Raw genomic sequence first — 15,837 nt, 5'->3', positions numbered from 1 at the left:
CCAGCACTAGGAACAGAACTGCAGTGTCAAATGACAGCCATCATACTTAGCTCCTCTGCTAAATGCTCCATCCTCTGGTCCTCATCCTTACAGGAAGTGTTCTTTTTTTTTTTTTGGGAGACAATCTCATTTTGTCACCCTTGGTAGAGTGCTGTGCTGTCATAGCTCACAGCAACCTCAAACTCTTGGCTCAAGTGATCCGCTTGCCTTAGCCTCCAGCTGGGTGTATATGGCTGGAGCCCTACCCACTGAGCTATGGGTGTCGCCTGTTCTAGAGGTTTATTTTTTTTTTTTTGGAGACAATCTCATTTTGTCACCCTCAGTAGAGTGCTGTGCTGTCATAGCTCACAGCAACCTCAAACTCTTGGCTCAAGTGATCCGCTTGCCTTAGCCTCCTGAGTTCCTGGGACTACAGAAGCCTACAACAGTGGCTGGCTATTTTTTAGAGATGGGGTCTCACCCTTACTCAGGCTGGTCTCAAACGCCTGAGCTCAAGCAATCTACCTGCTTTGGCCTCCCAGAGTGCTAGGATTACAGGTGTGAGTACCACACCCAGCCTTAGAATGATTTCTTAAAAGAATCCATGGACTGAATCTAAAATGAATTTTGGACATATGTATGATTTTTTAAATGGCAGAGTTGTCATATATCCTACTCTTGGTATAAGCTCTCTACCAGGTACAATGTAAAATAAAAACAGCAATAATCTAATCACAGTGAAATAATATCCCCCACCCCCAGTTTGCAATTGTTAAGAAAACCATTTGAAATAATGGTTTAAAATAATTATGCTTAAAATAATTATGTTCCTGCTTTTAAGATACATGTTTAGTTTAAGTGTAAAGACACAGACTGGATGTACAGAAAGCAAATTGAGGGTAGCTGTTTTCTCCCCAGTACTAAAAGATGTGCTTTTTGAGAGGAAGAGATGGAATGAAATGTGACTTCACTAAGCTTCTTTTCAAGTCAATTTTTAAAAATTAGGATGTTATAATCATGCTCCATACCTTAAAATTTAAGTAATTTCCTCAATATAATTTCTCCATTTCACCTGGGACCTAAGTTGTGCCGGTAGCCTGCTGACAGCATAAGTTCACATATGTGGTGGGCAGAATAATGACCCCAAAAGACTTCCACATCCTGGTCCCTGGAACCTGTGAGTCAATCACTATGTAAGGCAAAGGGGAATGAATTAAGGTTGCAGATGGAATTAAGGGTGATAATCATGCATCCTTAAAATTGGAGATTACCCTAGAATGTCCAGGTAGATTCCAGTCTCCTTAAAAGCAGACCAGGCAGGCAGAAGGAGGAGGACCAGGAGACAACAGCAGCCTGAGAAGGAATCAGCCTGATGTTGTTGGACTTAAAGGTGGAGGAAGGAGCCATGAGCCAAGGAATGCAGGCATTTTCTAGAAGCTACAAAAGGCAAGAAAACAGATTTTGCCAGATCTTCTAGAAGGATGGCCCCTCCTAACACCTTGATTTTAGCCCAGTAAGGCCCATTTGCAGAAATCTGACTTCAGACCTGAAAGATCATAAATTTGAATTGTTTTAAGCCACTAATCATGGCAATTCCTTACACAGCAACAGAAAATTAATACAAGAGAGTCCTTCTTTACACATATTTATGTTTGCAGGTACACACATAAACACTCCTGCACCCCTCAAGGGGAGCCCACCAGGAACTAGGAAGTTGTTTGGTGACAGATGACTTCTAATAAATATACGGTTTAGCAAGAAAATGTCCCAACCTTATGGAGCCACCACTACCACAAGCTGGCATGAGGGGGAAAAACTGCAACAAATATAGTAAAGGTTTTACCCCATAAGACCTCAAATAAATTCATGAAAACATCAAGTTAATAAATGGTCAAAGAACTTCTGCAGATAATTCACAAAATATAAAGTATAAGTAGCTAATAAAATCAAAGAATGTCTCAGATGAAGTGGAACTATTGCAAAAATAAATAAATGAAGAGATGCCATTTGTTTACTTTCTCGGCGTATGTGTTTAAGGGGAATAATCCTGTGCCACCAAGGGTGTGGCAACACAAGCATCGCCAGTCACTTCTGTGGTAGGATAAGAGGTGATAAAACTTTTGACAACCAATTCAACAATGTGTAAAATAAATCCTAAAAATATTTAGTGCTACTTCTACCTCTGGCAATGAGAGCATCAAAAATGCAGAATGTATTTATTAATGTTCCTCATACTATTATTTATAATTTGAAAACAACTTCCAGTGATAGAACATTTCTTACGTACATTGAGGTGTGTTTAAATGGTGCAAACTTGTGGGGTCACTGATAACTAAGCTTCTGAAGAGTATTAACTTGAGGACAGATAGAATGTATCACAGCTGTAAGAAAAAACATGGGAAAGTTATTAGCAATGGGTTTATGGGCCATTTCTTTCTTCTGTATAGCTGTTTTATTGAATGAGCTGGATTTGGAAAGCTTTGATTCCTCTTATAGCTATTAAACATTAAAATAATTATAGTAATTATGAGTACTAGTACAAATTGCTCAATAGTCAAAAATAATCAAAACTTAAAAATATGCATTCTCAGTGCAGATTTTAAAATATACTAACTGTATGTTCCAAATCAAAATGTAAGTGAAAATATATAGACATTTTTTCTATTACAAATGTTTAGAAGTTACTGCTATGTATTCTTCATTGACTTGATTATATTGGCTCTTTCTGGAATTTTGGCAAGATTCTTAAAGTCCCTTTTTTCCCCCTGCAGCTGGTTGGTTTTGTGTATGCCTGTTATGTGATCAGTATTTCCATGGAAGAAGAAGATACCTGTAAGTACTCTTACATCTACCTGTGAGTTCATTTCAGATGATATACAGCTTCTAAAACTAATCATTGCAGGACTATGAAATCTTTCATATGTGGAATCTAAAATGATTTAAGTCAGCATAGTAAAGTTAGAATCGAAAGTTGACAGACCGAACTGCACACAGATAAGGGGACAATAAATATTAAAACTCTCGATCGAAGTTGTGAGAGGCTCAGACACCTGCAGATGGCTGTCATATCATATCTTTGCAACCTTTCATCAGAAACCAAAATGTTATGCTGGGCAGATAATCAGGGACTGTTTTATCTATCGGCAGTTGTAAGTATGCTGGTGGCAGAATTCTGAAATCTGACTAACAGTAACAACGTCAATACAACAATACACAAGAGCCAAATCTGTACGTCTATAAACTAAAAAGGATGCTATGAGACAACTGAAAATTACAGCCTTCAAGGTGGGGCGTGGGATATAAAAAATACGTAAGAGATGCTAACAAAGAAACAGGATGCTTAGACACTAACTCATGTTAGGGAACTCCCAAATAAAAGACATACTTTGACCTGAGGTGTGTGATAGCGATTTAACAACACAGGCCAAAAAGTGGCATTTCATGAACACCTGCTAATGGATATACTCTTGGGCTTAACTCTGTGATGGGCTCGCATAATAAGAAAATTTTAATTTATTTTTATAAAATGAATGATTCCAGATAAACAAACCACACCTAAGGAAACCAAGGATTCGGCTATATCATTGCATTATGGATTAAGTTGTAAAATGGACTTTAACAAATGAGATGAAGTAGCCACCCATTCAACTGAATTCTAAAGCATAACTTCAAAGTGGGCTGATGAATGCTTCGTACCAAACAGATGCACTGCATGGCAGACCAACTGGAATTCAGTTGAAAATAGAATCTCTTCTCAATTTATTTGACCAGATGGAAAAAATATTAGAACCTGAGATCAAACCTATCAAGGCAGTGAAAACACACAAATGGATTGCATCATGTATTTTATGATTACTGGGAGATTTTTTTTTTTAAAGCTAGGTAAGCCAAAAAGTTTCTGACACTTCAAAACTGCAGTTGTAATGACACTTTTCACCTTGAGGTTAACTTCAAAAACTCTATTTTCAGGAATCTTAGTGATAGTGTCACAATCTAATGACATTAATGTACAAAATGTCAGGGCTCAGTGCCTGTAGCTCAGCAGCTAGGGTGTCGGCCACATATATCAGGGCTGGCAGGTTTGAACCCAGCCCAGGCCTGCTAAACAACAGTGACAATTATAACAAAAAAAATGATAGCCAGGTTTGTGGTGGGCACCTATAGTCCCAGCTACTTGGGAGGCTGAAGCAAGAGAATGGCTTAAGCCCAAGAGTTTGAGGTTGCTGTGAGCTGTGACGCCACAGCACTCTACCAAGGGTGACATAGTGAGACTCTGTCTCAAAAAAAAAAAAGTCAGCAGAGCGGCATGTGTCCAACTCATAGCTAAGACAGGCTACACAGCTAAATAGAATTGGTTAGCATGAACAATTTAACTTAAATTGAGACCTAAAGGAAGTTATTGGTATTAGAGCTAAATAAATACTTCAAAAAAGTATACCAATACATTGCAGCTGAATCTTTATAAAACGCTTTTGAACAGGTATCATTAAAAAAGGGTCTTCTTTCTTTTCCTCCTTACTGAACTGGAGACTCTCTAAAGATGCCAATGCTCAGCCCTACCTTACTATGGGAGGAAAGGCAGAGAAATCAATAGTCTCCTTTTATCTAGTAGAATAAATACATAGAAGACTTTTCCTGAAGACCTAGGACTTCAAATCAAACTGGGAAACGCAAAATGACGTGCAAAATAAAAGGCTCATTGAAACTAGGTAAACGTTTTTAATATTCGAACAGTCTTCTTTGAGAGTAATAATGTCAGCGTACATAGATTGCATTGCAACTGGAAGATATTGTAATTCCATTGACTTTGATGTCTTTAATTAGCTTAAGTTTGTCTATAGAAATCTCTGAGTCAGCTATTTTAATAACCATCAAACTGGGATTGAAGCAGCTGCTAGCAGCCTATTCTATTAATGGCTTAATTCTAATCATTATTAGGGCCATACATTAAGTTACCAAGACACATCTGGATATAATAGCTTGTTGCCATCACTGCAAATAATACTTAGAGTCAGAATGAGCTGTGGGTGCTCAAAAGAAAGTATATGTGACCCAAAATCAAGTAATCACAACCTTTTAGTCTGATAGTTCTCAACTAAGAGCAATTTTACTTTTTTATTGAAAGAAGTAGGAATCAAAAGTGCAGATCGAATTAAATCATCCCAGGGTCTTCAGAAAGCCCATACAAGTAACAAGTAATATCTGAAACCAATTGCAGTGATCTCATAGATAGGTACAATTTGTGCCAACACTTAGGTTTAAGTGCAATAATGACTTGCCCTTACCTATGACTTTGCCCACCCACAGTAGAGGAGACTTGTCATTTGAATTATTTTTCCAAAAATTAAACATGAAAAATAAGGGAACAATAGTAGCTTTCCAGTTTGCCTAAGTATACTTCTGGAATGCTTATGCCAAAGGGTAATTACAAATATGTTAGTTTTCTGGCAAACAATATATCATTTATAATTTTGATCCCTATTGAACTAATGGAAATCTCTGCATTATTCAAAATGCAAAGCGAAGTTTTGCTCTCGGACTGAAAGCTGTCGGACAGCCTTAAAAATTAATAACAGCCACCACTTCTCTTGTCAGCCTTCTTGAAGTGGATCTGCTGGACTGACATTTCAGATGGACGTTTCCAAAGGGTAATAAATGCTTGAGGAAATGTTTATTTCCAACCACCCATCTTCTTAGTTACCTCTTGGCCTCTTTTACTATTTCTTATAAAAATTATGATTTCGGGTCAAAGACAATGAAATAAAAAGCTCACCAATGACATAGTACCAGATGGGCCCCAGGCTTTCCATCATGTGTTCTAATGAAAAGGCCTACTTGTATCTCTTCTTGCCGTGTTTTGTTTCTTTTTTAAAAATACATCTATCAATCTCTAACAAAACTTGTGAGACCAGACTCTTTAGTGTGAGGAAGCTGAGCTTGAGTTGGTACCTGAGACCATTTGGCCATCCTGATACCCCAGAAACTAGGATCTTTAGAATCTATAATCATAAAAATCTGTCAATGTCTTATTTGCGAATCCTCTGCTGAAATGAACCTGTGAGTTTGTTACCACCCTGTCAGACTTACGAAAAAGAATATTTTTAATTTAGGAAGTGTGGAGGCAAGGCAAAATTTGTTGAAAAATAGTGTTGGACTTGTATAGATACTGCCAGGTTTTTTCAGAAGATCTGTTGCTACCACTACTCCTTCTGATATTAGATTGAAATAACAACTGGGGCATTTGTTTAGGCTTACAAATGCTCGTCTGAGTTGTACATGTTGAAGGGTGGGAGAAAAAAGCATATCCAAAACCCTAATAGTATTTGAGAAGGAAATGAACCCTTCAGATGCAGGTTCAATGTCTTACACTGAACAGCCCAAAATACATTTGATTCAGCCATTTGGCCCTTGCTAGTATTACACTTGTGTTAGTCTGCAATACTCAGTTCTGTGCAGGGAAGTTTAAGATCAAGGCCCTTGCTTTTGTGGAATTTTTCATGGGAAGGAGGCGTGAATAGTGGAAAAACATTCCATATCTCTACCGTCCTAGAGGCTCCCAGCTGGCTAGTGGCCATGTATTTGCCCTTCTGCCCATGTATGCCTTCTGAGAGGATAAGGTCAAATTACCATAGGAATAATGTGAGCTGAAATTTTTTAAGTACTGTCTCCTCCTAAGAACTTACTAGAGAAGCTAATGAGAGAGAATTTGACTACTTTGAATGTTAATTTCCAAATTTCCTTTCTTGACTTACGATGTGTCCAGAAGCCTCAGAGAAGAAAACTGACCACAAGGTCAGGGACCTGGGAGGGGAACTGCAGAGGCCTGGATGACACTCGGTATGGAAAAGAGTGCCGTGTTTGCACCCCTGGCAAGGCAGACATTTGAGGGTGGGAGGAGAGGAGAAGGCTGTGATTCGAAGATGGAGAAATGCCCAAGGCTTGGTAAGGGTGACCCTGAAGTCACAGTCAATGGTTCAAAGGTCACACCATGTTTTCCCGAGAAGCCATTAGAATCCGCCAGTTCCGTTCTTTTGGTAACTATCTGATTGGTTGCATGTAACTATCCTAAAACCTGATTTCTCCATGAACTTCACCAGAGCTCTGATATAGAGCCTGAAACATGTTCCCTAATTTGCCAAAATGGCTCTGCCAAAAAGCTACGCAATGATTAATAGACTTCCCCATCTTCCTACTAGAATGGAAGATCCATGAGGGCAGGATCTTTGTTTCATTTCCTGGCTGTACCCTATGGTATAGTAAAATGCCTTCATATAGCAGGCAACAAAGAGGTGTTTGCTGAGTTTATACCGGTAAATAATTTTTTTGGACCCGACAACTCATTTTTACAAAACCCCAACATTGTGAATCTTGTCAAAATAATTCTGCCTTGGCTCAGTGCCTGTAGCTCAAGTGGCTAAGGAACCAGTCACATATGCCAGAGCTGGTGGGTTCAAATCCAGCCCAGGCCTGCCAAACAACAATGACAACTACAACCAAAACATAACCGGGCGTTGTGGTGGATGCCTGTAGTCTCAGCTACTTGGGAGGCTGAGGCAAAAGAATCGATTAATCCCAAGAGTTGGAGATTGCTGTGAACTGTGATGCCACAGCACTCTAACCAGGATGACAGCTTGAGGCTCTGTCTCAATAATAATAATAATAATAATTCTGCCTTGTGTATAGTATTTAGTGAAGATGTGCACTTGCAAATATTCATATGAGCTAGATAGAGGTCCTGCATTCATGTAAAATAATTTGATGGATTGTTAATAATTGTAAAAGTCAAGTTATAGGGTGTGGGATTAAACCTGCACTGTACCACATCAGAACAACAGCTTAATTTGTGAACTCCTGGATGTGACATCTGGAGAAAACAGGCATATGGAAGGTGGAAGCACTCCCAGAATGAAGCAAGTGGGAGTGAATTCATCTGCCAAATATGGCCTGGGACAGTTATGATTAGAGAGTGGAGACCAGCATGGTGGTGACCTCGGTTACCCCACACCGGGGAAGGTCAGGCAGCCCAGGGTTAGAATCCTAGGTCCAGTGCTATGGTTGGAAGACAGGTTTTTAGTCCTTGGATAGGTTATCAAGAAAGTCTTTCTGAAGAAGAATAATTTAAGCACTCAGATGCCCAAACTAGTGAATTATGTGGGAGACTCTCCACATGGGCAAGAGAGAGAAGCCCTTTTACTCAACCCAGCTGCAAAGTCAGCACTGACATTCCTCTGGTCAGCTCCCTCTGTGCCTCAGTAGAACCTGAGCACGTCTCAGAACCTACGCTCAACTCTGTGAGGTGGAGCCACGCTGCGCCTACCTCACTGACCAAGACTCCTATAATTCAGCCCTCCTAGGGATTGTCTCCAGCCTTAAATTCTAGTGTTTTCCTGAATCCAGTGAGTGCTCTCACAGCCAAGCCTTGGGGAAAGACCACCTCCCTCTGTCAACTCACTAATGTACACACACTCTTCAAATTTCACTTTCACTGTCTCTCCCCAAATTTGACCCCTTTCCTCCCACCCTCCTCAGGCTAGCGTACCGATGACATAGCATTACATGACTTCATTGCCCGTTGTACTTTTTCCTTGGAAACACAAGTCTAATTATTTAAAGTGATGGTATTTTCCAGAGCCATCCCATTTCCTGATATCACCCTATAGTTTTCAGTGAATGGATATTAAGTGAATCAACATATGAACAAATGGACTCAGTAGGATGACTTCCACTGGCAGAGATGGGGGAGAAAATTCTTCCTTTGCTAGTCTCTATCTATGAGTCCTCTTCAAACAAACCGAAAAGCTGGACGCTTCCCTAACTTCTCACATCCAGTCATCAATGAGACATCTTCATTTCCTGTCTCAAGTCCTTGGCACTGCTGTACTAGAATACCAAGACTGGGTGGACTAGACACAACAGAAAGTCACTTTGCTCAGTTCTGTGCAGGGAAGTTTAAGATCAAGGTATGGGCAGGCTTGGTGTCTGGGGAGGGCCCCCGGCTTGGTCCATAGATGATTGTGTTCTTCTCACTGAGTTCTCAAATGGTGAAGGGAACAGGCAGTGATCTGGGCCCACTAATCTCACTCACGGAGGCTCCACCCTCATGACCGAATCACCTCCCAAAGGCCTTACCTCCTCACACCATCAGGCTGGGGATTAGGTTTTAACATGTAAATTTGGGGGAGGGGGACAGAAGCATTGGCACCACGGCATCTCCTGTCAAGTCGCTAATAACTCCTACCTGTTCTTTACCATTCCTCTGGTAAACACCCTCCTCTCTGTGCCTCGGTAGAACCTGAGCGTGTCTCTGAACCTGCGCTCAACTTACCTGTTAATTAAGTGCAGCCCTCATTCAGAGGGTGGAATTAGCTCTGCCTTCCCTAGAATCTCACCCGGCTCCCTAGACAGAACATCACAGGAAATTAGTGAATATTTGTTGCACACAATACACAGTATGGCAAGTGCCCCATATATTTGCACTATCTCTCATATCTCTTTCTGCACTCCTTAAGAAAATTTAATCTTTCCCTCTGCTTTCCTGTTCCATAAGGAAAAATCTGAAAAAAAATTTTTTGTACAGTGCACAGTAAGGTACAAATGGTTTGTGTACTTACCTTTTCTATTTTCCAGAGAAAAGGTGTGGCTTTACACTGTTCACTTGTAATATTTGGAACATTTACAGAGAAAGGGCCTGGCTTTATGCTGTGTATTTAAATTATCTGGAAATTTTCAGGGAGAGGTCACGACCTGTTTTGACAGATAGTTGACACTAGCAAGCAGACCACTCCTATGCCTCAGAGGCATTTTGATTTTCTATGTTTCCAGTTGAAACTGGACATTGGGAATTATTTCAGTGAAAGTGGTGCTAACTCTGCCAATATCAAGCTCTGTAACCATCGACAAATCACTTCACCTTTCCGGAGATCCCAAAGGCACTCTGCGGCTGTAATGCTGCAGTTCTGCCAGTGATGCCGAGGGTGGGGGTGTTTCAAGGTGTAATCAGACATGTCACATGTTCTCCTTCACTGATTTGAAAGTGGTCACCCTGGGGATCTATTTCCAAAATCCTGACCTCTGTGTTCCAGAGTCACAGTGCCGGAATGTGATGCATCAATCTCCCCCCTAAAACAAGCCCTGTGCAGGAATGCCTGCCCCCTGCAGAGGGGGAATCACACCTCTCTGCTCCGCTTCAGGCAGGTGGGAGCTCTCAGGTTCTCTCTGTGCAGCGCGTCCTCAGACCAAGAAGCAAGAAGGAGGAGTCTGCTGTCCAGATGGTACAGAATGGAAGGTGAGGGATTTCAGATCCAGAAGTGATAATGAGAGAGCAGAGGAGTCAATAAAAACAAATCACCGCCCCCCATGGTACCCTGAATGCACAGTGAGAAGGAAAAAGGGGGCTATGAGGATTTTATGAGGATCCTGCGCTAAGGTTTTACCCCGGTTATTAGTGGAAAAATTTAGGAGCCCAAGGAGAGTAGCTGACAGCACTCTGCCAGGCCCCCCTGTTTCCATTTTATATTTAAATTTACTTTCCTAATCTGACCTCCCTCCTACCTCTAAGCTGGTGCTGCCAGCCCCACTGTGGGTGCACAGAGGTCCCATAAAAATGAATTCTTTGAGCTGAAAGTGTCTTAGAGAACCCTCGCCTCATTTTGGAGTCTCTATTTTGGCTTTCAGGATGAGCGACGGAGGCCTTCTCTTCTGCCCTGCACCCTTAGCATTAGACTCCATCACTCAAACTTGCCATAAGGAGAAGGAGCCAGTGGGCCTGGACTCCCTCCCGTCCCCAGTTGCTCTCTCTCCTAGTGGGGGTGCCTGTGGTCAGCCCCCCCCCCGTGACCAGCACCTTCCTGACAGGAGAAGGCGGCCTTCATTCTGTCCTGTGGCTCTTGTGGGGTCTGTGTCATCCCTTCCGCGCTGTAGGCACAATGCTCCCTTAATTCTCTCTCTTTCCTTCTCTCTCTTCCCCTACACAGCCAGTGTCTTCCTCTCAGTGAGTCATTCCTTTAGCTTGTCAGCAAAGTCACATAAACAGAAAAAAAAGTGCAACCGCCCTTGCCTCTGCGCAGACACGTTTTTCACTTTCCGTCTCCCATCCTCCTTCCCCCATCCAAACTTCTCTGCAAAGTGGCCCAGAGTGACAGTGCGCACGTCCTCACCCCCACTCACTGTCATCTGCTGCTGTCAGGCCTCTGTCCTATGTCATCACCAGAAATGCTGTCTCAGAGGCCAGCAGGGACTCCTAATTGTCCAGTTCCCTGAGATCTTATCAAGGTTCATTGGAATTGACGGCTTCTGTCACTGTTGACTGCACCCTCCCAGAACATTCTCTCCTCTGGACTTCTAGGCGGTCCCTTCTCTTGAACAGCAAGCTTTTACCAACTAACGATTATTTCTTGAGACCTAGTATATGACAGATCGGTAGGATGACTATCGTTTATTATAATCTATTATACATTTAAAATAACTAGAAGAGAATAGTCCTAATGTTTCAATCCTAATCAAAAGACAAATATTTAAGGGGATTCCTAGAGGAAATTAAAAAGCAGATTTTAACTTCAGATGAGAGAAACTTAACACCGATCCTGAAAACTCCACTTTCTGGGGCCATCCGCATGATCTCCTGGACAGAGCTGGTACTGACAATGGGCCTTTTTTCAGCACTAATCCATGAATTAACACTTTAAAACATCATCTTCAAGTTGTAATGCTGCTCTTATTTTCACAGCCAATTGCATTCAAAATAGCTTTCTAAATCTCCAAATTGCCAGGACCTTTTAGTTTTCAAAAGCTTTAGTTGTGAACCAAATATTTAACAGTTCATGGAGATCTGATTTTATAATTCCTTTGAGGAAATGTCATGCAAGTTTCTGGCAATCAAAGGTATATTTGGAGCACTCACCCTCATGTTCTTTATCCTAAGTACTTTAATGACCAAGAAAACATAGTACTTTTGTGTTCTTTGGGGAGCAACATTTGAAACTGGAACCTAAACCGGGTCTTAGGGAGTATTCACGTGACTTGAATGCCAACATGAAAAAAGCAGGGGTGATTTGGTAAAGGCATGAGGAACAAAGTAAATTAATTCTAAATTGTGCCTAGTTATACCTACGTAGCCTTTCCATTTTATCCACATTTTTCCTCATTTCCTCTGTGACTTTAAGAAGAGAAAGTCCAGAGGAATGTTTGCACAATGCCATGGTGCATTTCAAAACTATTAAGAGTGGAGTATAAATGTCTGACCACAACCAATAAGTAAGGCGAGGGTCCTGTTAACCAGTTTGAGGTAAGCATTCTACCTTGTACATCAAATCAGCACATTATGCCCCACAAATGCATTAATGTACTCAGTTATGATTTTAAAAAATATATAATATAACCAAAAAGAAAGTTAACAGTGTATTCCAAGGACATCGTTCTTTGCCACAGTTCCATCAGCTGCAAAACTTGCAATGTTTCCCAGCCCTTATTCCTGTACTATCACCCTCAGACAATTGGTGGTCTCTATGCCCAGGCTTGTATCAGAGACTGGCTGGGTATTCAGTACACCCATTTGTTTGTTCCCCTCCCGGGAACACAGCTGTTCTGTACGTCTCAGCCTCCACACAAGCAGGTGTCCCGTGAGATTGAAATCTAGACCATGGATTCTAGGCCTGGCCTCTAAAATAACTTCTACATATGATTCTTCTTGTTCTTTAACTTCCTTCCTGTTGCATGCAGACCAGCATGGAAGCTTCGGAAGCCACATGTTTAAAATGGTAGAGCCCGGGCTGGGCGCGGGGCGTCACACTGGACACCTGTAATCCTAGCACTCTAAGAGGCTAAGGAGGGACAACTGCTTGAGGTCAGGAGTTCAAGAGCAGCCTGAGCAAGAGCAAAACCCCATCTCTTCAAAAACTAAAGAAAAAGAAATAGAAAATGATAGAGTCACAGTTTCAAAGCACCTGGGTCGCTGACTTATTGTCTAGAGGAAAGTTGACCCTGTAACTTGAGAATAGGGTGGTGCACAGGGCCCTGAGGAGTACCGCAGAGGAGGGGGTCTGTGAGGGAAGTGCTCCTAGCAGGGGTGGGGGTTAGGGGTAGGAGGGTGGGGAGCTTGGGGGGTTTGGGGGGACCTCTGAGTAGAAATAGGCAAGTGTTTTCCCTGTCACTCAAGGGGAATCAGACATTTCAGGCATTCAGCAAACACAGAGAAGTACCTCCAGAGTGCCCCAGAGAAGGTTTCTTTGAGGAGATGACATCTAAGCTAAGTCCTGAAGGATGAAAAGGAGCCCTGAGGCAAAGGCCAGCAGAGCATCCCCAGCAGAATGCACGTTGCAAACCAAGGTCACAGGGCATCACTTCCTAGCAGAGGCTTCCAGCCGAACAAAGGCTTTCACTTCAAAAGCAGCGTCCTGCCAAATGCACCTGGGGGTCACGGAGGTGATCTGGGCTTCCCTGACCTTCAGAATCTCAAAAAAGCAGTGAATTCAGGGCAGACTGGACTGTGGACTTTATTTTAAGTCCTGGGTTGAGCAGGAAGGCTGTGTGAAAAGCATACTCTTTTTTCCTATGTTGTGAGAAAAAGTGCACAGCATGGACTTAAGTTTTCTTTTCTTTTCCTTTGCTTTCTGCCTCATTTTCTATTCGCTCACCTACAAGTTTATTTGGAAAAGTAAGTTAATTCTGTTTCTTTTGTCCTTAAGGAAAACCAAGCCTCTTACTTACTGGTCCTAAAGACAAGGCCCGGGTATCATAATGAGTTTTCCTCCTGGGAGAGCTGCCGGGAACAGAAGACCAGAGCTGCTCTGGGACTTGTCTCTGTGCATTTCTGATGCCTGTGAGGGGCCACTGGGCACGGAAAACTCTCTTTACATCTACTCTGTGTTTTACACAATTTATGCAATTTCTTAAATTGACTTTTTTAAAATTTTCTTTTTTCTTAAGCTGTAAATGCTGGAGAGAAAGTTTAGTATTCTATTTATAAATTTGGAGTTTTAATAATCACTTTTAGAGGGAGTGTTTCTTTTTATTGTGATAAAATATACACAATGTAATTTTAACATTTTTAAATGTACAATTCAGTGGCATTAAGTATATTCACAACATTATCTAAGCATCACTACTATCCATTTCCAGAGCTTTTTCATTATCCTAAACAGAATATCTATACCTATTAAATAATAAATCCTCATCCTCTCCTGTCCCCAACCTCTAGAAATCTCTATTCTACTTTCTATCTCTATGAATTTATCTATTCTAGGTACCTCATATGAACAGAATTACACGATATTTGCTCTTTTGTATGTGGTTTATTTCACTTATAATAACGTTTTCAAATTTCATCCATATTGTAGCATGTATCAGAATTTTATTCTTTTTTAAGGTTGAGTAATATTCCATTGAATTTTCAATTACTATTTAATCTATTTAAGTTAAATAGTCTATATTCCTGTAAATTAGCTGTTCCATTTACAATTTAATGTTCATTAAACATTAAACCTTCACTCATGACTAGACATAGTGTTTCATCCTCGTAATCCTAGCATTCTGGGAGGCCAAGGCAGGAGGACTGCTTGAGCTCAAGAGTTTGAGACCAGCCCAAGCAAGAGTCAGACCCTGTCTCACTAAAAATAGAAAAATGAGCCAGGTGTTGTGGCTCACAATTATAGACCCACCTATTCTGGAGGCTGAGGCAGGAGGATTGCTTGAACCCAGGAGTCTGAGGTTGCGGTGAGCTAGGCTGACATCATGGCACTTAAGCCCGGATGACAAGAGTAAGACTCTGTCTCAAAAAAAAAAAAAAAAAAAAAAAAACCTGCATTCATAAATTCATTGTAATTATTATTCTTTTGAAGTCCTTCAAATATTTATCCTAATAAACATAAACATTCACTGGTTTTTAAACTACTGTAGCCAAGGTAACAAATCTAATAAAATAAGCTATATATAAATTGTATCTTAAATTTTTAAAACATTATACAAACTTAATAATATTTACCTATGTTGTTCAACCCAGAATCACAGGTATAAAATTAATTATACGATTAAAAATCTTGAATTGCTTTTATAAGGTGAATCTATCAGATCTAACATAATCAATCTGATTATATTAAGAATTACAAAGACTTTATATATCAAGTAAGTATAAATTATTCCAATGATGGTAAAATTCTGATCTATACTTTATAGAATATTATTCACAGAAATGAATTGGACTTTCTTTGTTCTCTCTATAGTCAATTTTTTGTGTTGGAAATATACTTCTCCAACAAATAAACATCTCAAATAACTTGAAGTTGCCACATATTCACACATTTTCATCTGGGAAGCAGAACTTAAATTCCAGTGGGATTAAGTATAATCCCTTTATACTTGCTTTAATGGTATAACCTTCCATTAATGAACTTAAAGAGCTTCTTTTTCAAAAAACAGAGTGTCATTTTGTTGCCCTCGGTAGAATGCTGTGGCATCACAGCTCCCAGCAACCACCAACTTCGGAGCTCAAGCAATTCTCTTGCCTCAGCCTCCCAAGTAGCTGGAACTACAGGCGCCCACCACAATGCCTGGCTATTTTTTAGAGATAGGGTCTCACTCTTGCTCAGGCTAGTCTGGACCCGTGAGCTCAGGCAATCCACCAGTCTCAGCCTCCCAGAGTGCTAGGATTACAGGCGTGAGCCACCACGCCCAACCTAAAGAGTTTCTTTTTTTTATAGTTATTGGAACTAGTGGAAATCTCATTCCATATCTTTCTAATGTAATTAAGCTAGCAGCCCACAACATGGACTTGACAACATTAGATTTGCAAAGAGAGAAGACGTCATTCCTTTTAAGGGTCTCTTTTTAATTGGTTTTATACTTGTTAGCTCTTTTTTTTTTTTT

At 40.8% G+C, this 15,837-nt stretch overlaps 1 protein-coding gene across 1 annotated transcript in view; it reads left to right on the top strand.

The window, feature by feature from the left end:
• Positions 1-15,837, top strand: part of NKAIN3 (sodium/potassium transporting ATPase interacting 3) — a 658,614-nt gene that overhangs the window by 611,741 nt on the left and 31,036 nt on the right. Inside the window, exon 5 of the mRNA XM_012813285.1 lies at positions 2,751-2,811. Within this exon, the coding sequence (XP_012668739.1) occupies positions 2,751-2,811 (61 nt within the window). The remainder of the gene's footprint in view (positions 1-2,750; positions 2,812-15,837) is intronic.

The sequence above is a fragment of the Otolemur garnettii genome, unplaced genomic scaffold, assembly GCF_000181295.1.
Source record: "Otolemur garnettii isolate 467f Iridium unplaced genomic scaffold, OtoGar3 scaffold00255, whole genome shotgun sequence".
Classification (NCBI taxonomy): domain Eukaryota; kingdom Metazoa; phylum Chordata; class Mammalia; order Primates; family Galagidae; genus Otolemur; species Otolemur garnettii.
Note: the sequence above shows the minus strand (reverse complement) of the source record. Positions and strands in the feature narration are given on the sequence as shown.